This window comes from Lipotes vexillifer, unplaced genomic scaffold (genome assembly GCF_000442215.2).
Source record: "Lipotes vexillifer unplaced genomic scaffold, Lipotes_vexillifer_v1.1 scaffold356, whole genome shotgun sequence".
Lineage (NCBI taxonomy): Eukaryota > Metazoa > Chordata > Mammalia > Artiodactyla > Lipotidae > Lipotes > Lipotes vexillifer.
In genome coordinates, this window is record NW_006797342.1 from 4,060,402 (window position 1) to 4,070,906 (window position 10,505).

The 10,505-nt window shown below is 52.7% G+C and overlaps 1 protein-coding gene across 1 annotated transcript in view; it reads left to right on the forward strand.

The window, feature by feature from the left end:
* The window catches only part of MYT1L (myelin transcription factor 1 like), a 142,368-nt gene extending 132,178 nt beyond the window's left edge, over window positions 1–10,190 (forward strand). The window contains 3 exon segments of the mRNA XM_007469249.1: window positions 6,499–6,602; window positions 9,587–9,730; window positions 10,050–10,190. Of these exon segments, the coding sequence (XP_007469311.1) occupies window positions 6,499–6,602; window positions 9,587–9,730; window positions 10,050–10,190 (389 nt within the window).
* Window positions 10,191–10,505: the final 315 nt, after the last annotated feature.

Below are 10,505 nucleotides of genomic sequence, written 5' to 3' on the forward strand. Positions count from 1 at the left end.
AAACATGCCTCATCCTGCCCCCCGTCATTTACCAGGAAGACAGTCAGGGCCACGACACTTCCACCTGAAGGTTCAAGTCCCGTGAGCCCCACCTCTGCTCAAGGCGGCTCAGGGGCTGGAGATGGGGGGTGGGCACCAGTTAGACGGAAGTTCTCAGACTCACCCGCCAGCGTGAGGAGCCCATCCCGAGACGCCAGGGTCACCAATGTCCCTTCTCACTCAGCCATCGAGGGGCAGGGCGCGTTGCCAGAGAGAAAACAATATCCACTGAGCTCTTTCCAAAATATTTAGCGCGACATTTCACCCGCAAAACATCCCCGGGGCTAAAGCAAAACTCCTTCTGCGAGCTGATGTGAGTCTGCGCCAGCTTATGTCTCCGGATAGACAGAGCGCAGTGCAGACCCAGCAGGGAGAGAGGTGGAGAGGGCAGGTCTGCACACCCAGAGGAGGAGGCTTCCCAGCGGGAGGGACGGCCGGGGAGAGCGGGGAGTCCCCCGGGCTGGCACCTCTCATGGGGACATCCGACATTCAGAGTCCTCCTGTAACTGCTAGTCACAGCTGTTAACCAGAAAGGACTCGTGGCATCTGGGAGAGGAACCAACCCCAGCCTTCATCCAGGCTGGGCACCCGGCTCCCGGCTCCGCCCTGGTCAGTGGGGTCGCCCGCGGGGTCGCCATCCACCCACCTCTCTGCACCTGAGCTCAGCTTCCTGATTTTAGTCTTCGGAATGTTTCTTCCTGCTGTAGGTTCTGTCACTTGCTTGTCCACAGACGAGGACCTGGGGAAGCCCAGGTCACCTGGAGATGAAGCAGCAGAAGAGGGTCAAACCCAGGTCTTCCGAAGCCCAGTCCATGCTGGAGCCCAGGGCTGGCGGTCCCCTTGCTTCTCACCTGTTGGGGCACCTTTTCTGCCAAGATCAAGGCACTTCCTAGTAAACCCAGAATACACATCATCCCATGGATAAATGGCCTCATCCCTGTGTGTGTCTGACCGAAGGGCAGGACTGTGGGAAATTCACTTCTGCTCTTTGGGGAGCGGGAGCTCAGCGGTCACTGACCCTGCAGCTGTGCCCGACCTTCACGGTCAAAGGCGTGGCCCTCGCTCTGTGTGAGGGAGAGACCATCTCTCACCCTCTCATCTCTTGAACATCCTGAGTGCAGACCTTACCCAAGGTCACTCACCCTCCATGTGCAATGTGTCCTCTTAACGGTGACTGAGCACCGCGGCCAAGGGACCATCTGGAGCCCTAGGGCTGACTCGGGCCGGGCCGCTCCTGTCCTGGGATCCGGCTTTTTCTCCCGAGTGTCTATCTGAAGAGAGAGGAGTGCATCTAAAAGTCTCTGAGGTTTCCTTCCGGCTCGAAAATCCAAGGTTCTTTCTTTTTCTTTCTGAAGTTTAGAGAGGAGTCTGTTCCCATCTCTTCCCCCCAAAGACTCTCACTATTCTGTGTCTCCCCCTGAATGATCCCACATCGCCGGTCAGCTCTCGGCTCTCCGAGCAGCTGGGGCTCTGCGAAGTTACCAGGGGTCTCCTCCAGGACCCTCTGCACACGGTCACTCCGGGCCTGTGAGCATCTCTGCCCGGAGCTGGGCTGCAGGCGGCTCTGGGGTTTTGCTTTTTTGGTTTTAGTTTTTGGCCAAGCCTTCAGGAGAGAAGGAAAAGAAATAACGTTTTTCTGCCCTTCTCATGTACTGTCTGGGATGGTGAGCTGAGGGAAGGCCCCCTGCCCTGCCTCCAGCTCTGTCCGGGGATTTCATGCACTTATTCATTTATATTCCCAGCAGCCCCAAGCGTGGGTACTGACGCTCCCCTTTATCAAGAAGGAAGAGGAAACTCAAAGCAGTGAAGAGGTGAAAGCAGTGCCAGGCGACCTGTGAGGGCACACCCGCAGCCAGGGCCCCGCCGTACCCCAGTGGCGCAGAGGGGCCAATGAGCCTACCTGGCGCTCTCCCCTCTCCAGAAGTGGGCTTCACAGCCGGGCACTTGTGCCCTGGGGCTCTCAAGGGTGACCTGGGGGCACGTCCACATGGATGGCCTTAATTCCAGGCCCTCGAATTCCACGTGACTCACTAGAATCCGACAGTCTGAGAATCCATCTGTCAGCTGCCAGCTCTTCCCCAGCTTCCCCACCGTCACGGAAGACCTGTGAGTCCGGAGTCCTGGACTCACACACGTGCAGGCACTTAACGAGGAACCACGCACGAATGCTGGGCCCCTGAGGGCGCCCCCAAGCGGGCAGGAGGGCAGGCCCAAGAGCTTCAGGAGGAAATAGTGCGGCAGCCTGTGCTCCTTAGTTCATCCAGGCAAAAACTCACGTCTTCATCCCTCCCTCCCTCCATCCATCCACCTGTCCATCTCCTAGAATAAAATCTAGAGATGGAAAGGTCACCATGGGGGCCCTGGCTAGTGCTTTATTGGATTTATGGTGACCTCTGTTGGACGGTTGATCTGATCTGCAGATTGTTTTGATAATGAAGCCTGATTTGCCACTTAGTTTACCCAGTAGATTTTTTTTCATAAATTAAACACTCAGTCCAAGGCTTTGATGAAAATATACTGAAAGCACTCTGCAACATACAATTTTCTAGAAATGTATACATTTTTGGCAACTAAAGTCACAGTAAAAACCATCAGATGGCAATTTTAGGACTTGTGAGGGAGAGGTGTGTCTTTTTTAAATTCTTTAATTCACCAAGTATCGAAGCCCACTGCACTAGACCACACACAGTATTTTTTCTTTTCTTTTAACTGTTTGTCAGCTCACATGGACTGGGTCAGCAGGACAAAACCAATCTGTGCTACTTTCGGGTCAGAGCAGAGATGAGCCTGCAGACACCCCGGTGCTGTCAGGCTGCTCGGACAACACAGCATTTAACATTTTTCTTTGGCCCCTGTTTGGCGAGTCTCGCTATAGGTCAGGTATCTTATATAGTTAGCTTATTTCTTACAGCCACTGTGACAGATCGGGACCTTTTTAAATGGAGGGATTTGAGGTTTCTAGGAATTAAGGAAAGTACTCACCACAGGATTCTTAAGTAGCAAGATATGGATTCAGATTCCAGGCCTGTCATGTTTCAAAACCCAGCTCTAAACCCCAGACTTCTAAAACCTCTCATCAAGGCAGTTCAGAAATGCTGCCAGCTCGGTACTTTGTGACGACCTAGAGGGGTGGGATAGGGAGGGTGGGAGGGAGACGCAAGAGGGAGGAGATATGGGGATATACGTACACATATAGCTGATTCGCTTTGTTGTACAGCAGAAACTAACACAATATTGTAAAGCAATTATAATCCAGTAAAGATGTTAAAACAAAAAAAAAGAAAAGAAAAGAAAAGGAAAGCAACGCCGCCAGACTTCCGGAAATCTCCCAGTACCGTGATCTCTGTCCCCTGCTTAGACGTTGGTTTTCCACAAAAGTTAAACAGAACATAATAATTGTTGGAAACTCTTTCATGAAAATTCAGACCAGTGAAATGGGCTCCCAAGATTTCACCTATATTCCAGAAAGACCACATTCTTGTCTCATAATTTTATCGAAATTCTTCTAAGTTTCCATTTGCTGGAATCTAGCCTCAAGACCAAGATGCCTGACATGACGGTGTATTTTATACGCTTCACTGTATATTAGGTACCGCTGATGGGGTGCTCCTGACAAGCGAATTAAGGGGATTTAATTGGAAATTCGAGGCGTGCTATTCTCTCCCACCGTCCTCTGGGTTTTATAATAGGGTAGTGATCTGCAAACCACCAACCCTGAAATGGATTGTTTTGCTTACAATTCCACTCACTTCTCAAGGGAAACATGAAATCTCGGTGTTGGAAACAGGCAGTTGCGTAGCACATTTTTCACCCTCCCTATCATGATTATCCAGAATCAAATCTCTTGATCAAATAGCTCTGGGGGTGCACAGGGGGTAGTTCCCCAGGAAGAGCTACCCCAGCCTCATGTACAGACTCTGGCAGGAGGTACCTTCGTGACACGCAGTCATGTCTGCTCTTTGACACTTTCAGTGTCATATGCAAGTAAAAATTAGACATTTTATTTAATATGTGAGAGAAGACTGCTCCTATATTAACCGATGCGTTTCCTTTGCACAATGTATTCTTACACTACAGAGAGGCTCAGAGCCATCGCCTAAGGGGCCTTGTGGAGACGCGCCCCCTCTCTCAGCAAGCACCCGCACGGCAGAACATTAAAACCTGTAACAGTGGCTTCAAAAAGAGCCTGAATCCAAACAAAGATCGGAAATCTTAAAAGGCAGCTGGACCTCAGGGTCTGAGAACAGAGGGAGATCTTCTGTGCCTCCTAGAAAAGTGTGATAACCCTCTCTTCACACGGCTGGTCTTCAACAGAAACTGCAAAACACACCCGGGAAAAGAGAAAGTTTTAAACTGTTCAAATCTAAAACGCCGAAGAAATATGACATGAAGAGCTTGTCCAGAAATCTTAACAGAAATTCACTTGGAAAATCTGACGACCCTCACAGCCCAAGGATTCAGTTTACACAAGAGATGTTCTCCGTGAGGTTGGAAGACCAGCAATTTAGAGGAATGTGTGGCGAATCCTCGTTAAATGATAAACTGACTCATGATTTAGTTGTTTTACAAGTCAGGATTTTTATGCACTTATCTTGATTATTTTTATGCACTTATCTTGATTATTTTTATGCACTTATCTTGATTATTTTTACGCGTTCTTATCTTGAGCTGTACCTGAACTTCAACTACGGAAGAATAATTACGTTGGCCACAGCCTTGATGGAGACCTCCCGTGCGCCAGGTTTTTTATATACCCTCACTCAGTCAATCCTAACCCCTAATTTTGAGAGATTGCCATAAAGACCTGGTCACATATAAAAAGTGGGGGAATAGCAGCCTCCACCCGAGAAAGGGTGAACCTCGTTTCATTCCTGGCAGTATTTGTTATTATATCCTTTATGACCTGCTTTTCGGGGTGCATTTGATAAAAAGGAAGACTTTGTTGTTGATGTTCTGGACCCTGTAAGACGCTGGCAGAGAAGCACCTTGAGGACCTAAGAGGCTGATTAGGGGTCATGGACAAGAGAGCCATCACTCTGGTTAAGCTCCCCCCCCCGCTCCTCCTGGGTCACAGTGGGAGCACAGCAGGGGGAAGAGGGAAGACTTGGGCAGGTGCCCAAGACCAGCTCGTCTGTAAGCCTCGCTTCACACCTAAGACAGGTCCATGGGGAGAAACGATTCAGAAGGAAGGATTACTAAAGGGGAAATTAAATTGAACACGACGACACGTTCCTCCTGACTGCTTTTATGAGGAAACATAATGCCGTGGAAGAAATGTGATTCTTTGCAGGAAGATGCTTTACTCTTGCGGATCTTTTTTTTTTTTTTCCATTTCACTAAAAACAGCAGCTAAGACTCAGACCCCCAGTCTCTCTTTGCTTTGCCCTCTCGACTCCTGGGAGGCGAGGAACCCTCCGTGGAGGGTCTGCAGCATTTCAGGTTGTCTGGGGCCTTCCGTCCCAGGCGGACTGGACCCCTCTCTCTACAGAGCTGGACAGCGGCCCCCCAAGGTCCCCCAGGTGCCATGCGAGTGACAGGTGTGGTCATCCCGTAGCTGCATTTGCCGGGTTTCCGCTCTCCCCCTAAGGACGCTCAGCCGTGGGATACCAGTGTCAAACACCAGAAGTATCGGGATCTTTCTGACATGGGCGAGGCCAGGTGGCCAGCAGCCAGCCAAGCGAGCTGGCCTCGAAAACGCCCCTTGTAAACCCTAACAATCGCCCCTGCAGCCCAGCCAGGGCCCCGGCTGGCGGCTGCACAGCCCCTCTCCCCCAGGACGCAGCCCAGCCAAGCTTCACACCCTGGCCATTCAGACGGGGGGACGTGTTTATTAGTTAGCTGTCAATATTCAGAGAGCCTCTGTGACCACCTGCCTGAAGTCTGCCACTGCCCCCTCATCCTCCCACAGGGGACAACCACAGCACCCACCGAGTCGGGTTTTTGGTTACCGGTCTGTTATCAGTTTTCCTACCCAAAATCTAGGCTTGCGGAGGGCAGGGACCCTGTTGGCCTCATTTTCAGATATGTCAGCAGGCTCCTTCCCAGAGTGATGGGGGAAAAAGAGAGAGGGAGAGAGACAGAGATGCAGACAGAGACAGGGAATAAACAGAGGAGGCAATTCACGGGCCACACCGCGCAAATCCACGCCCAGGACAAGATGGTTTCGGCTGGAGTCGGGGGGTCACGCCCTGAGGCTCTGGTTAATCGCCCCAGGGAGACGGAGCCTTTCAGTTTGGGGGGCCTGTGTCCCCCCAGTTGATTTTTTCTGTTTTTAGGTGGCAGTGTAAGGAGGGTGGCAGTGGGGCTAGAAGACACACAAACTGTGACTATAGTTTTTAATTCAAGAGTATCCTCTCCCAGCAAATTCGGTTCCAAATCTAGAAAGAGCGACACCTCCAGGTTCTACCTGTAGTGTTCCCAGGTGCAGCGTCTCTAAGCCCCTCCCCTCCGCCCTTTCAGGCGTAGAGAACGATGAGGAGATCAAGCAGCTGGATGAAGAAATCAAGGAGCTGAACGAATCCAACTCCCAGATGGAAGCCGACATGATCAAGCTCAGAACTCAGGTAACAGTTTCTGAGGCCCTCAATCGAGCCGCCGCCTGCGCTGACGCCGGGCAGACGAGGGGCGCCGCCACTGCCTGTTTCTGTGCCCGGTTTTCCCTTTACTTATTCACCTTTCTTCTCAGTCTCCTGCTGAGATCATTTCAGTGGCAAAACTTGCTGTGACAGAGGGGCCACCGGCCGACGAGTTTTCCCTCTTGTGTTGGTATTTTTAATGACACGTGGTTATGAGTAGAAGGTCCCGAGGAGCGCTGTTCCTGCAGCGGGTGAGCTCTTTCCCCCCCGGGATGCAAAGGCCCTGAGGTCATCACGCGGTTAAACAGGAACAGGGAGCTTTTTCCTTGGGTTCCCGGGGGCCGCTGCTATCCGTGGCCTCACGAGCCTGCCAGGAGGGGAGGGGTGGAGCCTTTATTGAGCACCTACTAGATGCCCCATCCCAGGGGCTTTGGTCCTATGGCCTAGGTGCCCACAGCGGTCCACATGGTAAGTGTCCACAGCTCCCGCTGCACCTGACGGCTCAGCCAGGGCCACAGAGCCGTGGGCCCAGCGCACCCCGTCTGGCTCTTCACAGGCCTTCCCCGCCCCGGCTCTGAGAATGGGGACGCACTGCAGCCACTCCCAAGCAAGGCCAGGGGTTCCTGTCCTGTTCGAACCCACGCCCTCTGTGGCCTGGACCTGCCCCACCCCAGCCATCCCCTCGGGGCATCACAGCCTTACGGGGATTCTCGCCCATGGGCTTAGGGGGCAAGGACAGGTCCCTGCTGGTCCCTGTCCCCGCGGGCACAGCCTCTCCAGGAAGGGGAGCCCTCCAGTTATGCCCCCACCAGGGTCACCACAGGGACTCCAGGGCTACCCTTTTGTGCCCTCGGGCGGATGTGAGGCTGAGGTTCTCTGCCTGGCCGTTCTGTCCACTTGTTCGGACACCAGCCCACCTGCTGACCACGGCCTCACCTCCAGCTGTGCTGCAGCCAAAGGCGTGCCTGAGAGAGGCAAGGGTTTTCCTTACCTTTCATCCAGAACCACAGCGGGAAGGGTGGAGGCCGTGCCACTGGGCTTTCTGGTACCCCTCACCTCCAGCCGGGTCAGTGACACCGGGAGGGAGAGGACCATGCTGCTGCGTTTTGTCCAGCGACTGGAGGTGAAGACAGAGCTCTCCAGGGCGCACACCCTGGCCACGCAGGGCACATGCACGGCCCCCAGAAGCCCCGTAGCAGGGCCGCTGGGATAGTTAGGGAGCGACGGTCACCGCTCCTGATAGCCCCGGAGCCCAAGCACCAGCTGTCAGAGCCCAACTCTTACCTGTGTTACCCGAGGGCTCCAGTGACGCTTCAGCGTGAAAATAGCGTCTGTTTCTGCTGCTTCAAAGGCACTGAATGGTCCGTCTGACCCGCGCCTCTCTCATTTTACAACTGCAGAAACTGAGGGAGACCAGGGTCCTCGCAGGGTCCCGGGTCCAGAGCCTGGACACAGTTCACGGTCTCTCCATTGAAAATGCTCAGAACTGGGGACTTCCCTGGTGGTCCAGGAGTTAGGACTCTGCGCTTCCACTGCAGGGGGCAGGGGCTCCATCCCTGGTTGGGGAGCTAAGATCCCACAAGGCGCACAGCATGGCCAAAACAATAAAAAAAAAAAAAAAAAAATGCTCAGGACAGTATGAAGAATTATATATTTTTTTCATATCATCAAATCAGTGATTGCTAAGCTCTACGTTTGTCTCTTATAAACCTTATCTTTATCCTGAGCCAGGTCTAGCTTTCATAGAAACACGCACACACCATCCTAGCGGCCTCCTCCCTGCACTGCAGGAAACGAGATGTCCCTCAGACACGCAGTCGGAGGACATGCTGCCAATGGCAGGGAGGGGGGGAAGGTCCCCATCCCCAGGCGGAGGACCCTGAGCCAGGGCCGGGGGCACAGAGCCAGCCGCGTGCCCTGCCCTCCCCCCGGCTATGAGAAGGGGAGCCCTACCTGAGACATCGGAGTTTAGAGCTTATGAAGCAGAGATTCAGGTGATTCGGGGCAGCCAGTGGTTACAGCGTGAAGGCGCTAAGGCTGTGAGCTCAGTGCACGTCTGGCAATTCTGTCTTGTTTCTACGCATCTCCTATGATGCTGGCCTGCGGCTGCCAAGCTACACAGGTGCAGGGGACCCACAGAGCCTGGCACACGCTCTGTGGCTGCCAGGAGCCCCCGCACCCGTGTAGCCAGCCTTGACCACGGCATCCAAGCTGCCTATTCGCTTCCATGACTGCGTCCCTGCAACAGGGGGGCAGCTCTCCTGCCTGGCCGTGTAGTAAGTGCTGGCTGTCTGGTGGCAGGTGGAGGCCAGAAGTCGCCACCACGGCAACTGTTAAATTCTCTCTGGAATATTAGAGGAAGGAAGAGCTGCCCAGGAAGCCACGGTAGACCTTTATCCGGTGGAGGGATGCAGAGATGTCACACATGCCGGTAGAGACACCTGCCTCAACCCTAAGGAGAGGGCAGTGACGTGCCTTACAAATAAATCAATATTTCAAGACTTATCTGTGCAGAATTCAGTTCAGGCTAAAAGGAGGACGTATTAGCCTCCATTAGCCTCCGCACTGCATAAGATGCTAATCCAGATAAATAATCCCGTCCCGCCAGCGGAAAGGCCAGGGCGGGACAAGGACACAGTCCTCGTGTGATCCCCTATGCACGATGTGACAAGCAGAACTTTGTAAGAAATTGAGTGAAAGCCGACACAGCCCAGGAGCCTAGCCCACCCTAACGCGTGAGTCCCCTTTCAGAAAGACAAACCCTTAGAGTCCAGCTGCCACGTGCTCAAGTGTGGAGACTCGACGCACGGCGGACAAGGACCCTGAAAAAGTGACGTGCGCTTCACACGGAAGCCTCCTGGTTTACGCAGGGCGGCTCTTCCCCTGCCTCGGGAGCCGAGGCCGGGAGGCGGGGGCGGGCGCGCGCCCCCGCGGCCGGCGCGTGTTGCATGTGCCGCGCGTGTGCCTTGCAGATCACCACCATGGAGAGCAGCCTGCGGACCATTGAGGAGGAAAACAAAGCCATCGAGCAGCAGAACGAGTCCCTCCTCCACGAGCTCGCCAGCCTGAGCCAGTCCCTGATCCACAGTCTCGCCAACATCCAGCTCCCGCACATGGTAAGTGGCTGACCGCGCAGGGCGGGCCGCCGGAGGCCTTGCGCGGTGCACATCCTAGAGCAGATGCCTTTTGCTTCTCTGTCTTCTCCGTTCTTCGAACTTCGCATATCCGCGCTTGCCTCCCCCAAACCGTAACGTTAATCGCTAGAGACTCTGGTGGGGCCGAGCCAGTAAATCCCCTAAGATTAAGTCTCCCTGAAAAGGCCTTTTAACTGTGATAAGGACAGTGGCGTCAGGCTATGATACTATTTTATGCTGATGTGAATATCCTATTAAGAAACTAAAAGTTGCATATGAACTACTATTTAATATCTCGTAGGATCCAATCAATGAACAAAATTTTGATGCATACGTGACTACTTTGACGGACATGTATACAAATCAAGATCGTTATCAGAGCCCAGAAAATAAAGCTCTACTGGAAAATATAAAGCAGGCTGTGAGAGGAATTCAGGTCTGAACAGCTGCTGTAGTGATGGAATCTTGCTTAAAAAAAGGATGCCTCTTGTTTTTTGCTGCTGTAATTTACCAGAAAGTGTTATATATTTATTTCTGTTTGAAACAGTGTTATGCTTACAAGACTTCATAATGATTTTATGTCTTGCTTTAAAGATAGTACCTGCAGAATAGTTTTGGAATACATTCACATTTTTGTACGTTTTCATATAAGCTGACATAGTGTGATATGCCATGTAATGTTTATAGCTGCTAATGTATGCACATTTGAGGGTATATATATTTCTGAAGAGGTAAGCCGATCAAAATAAATAGAGTG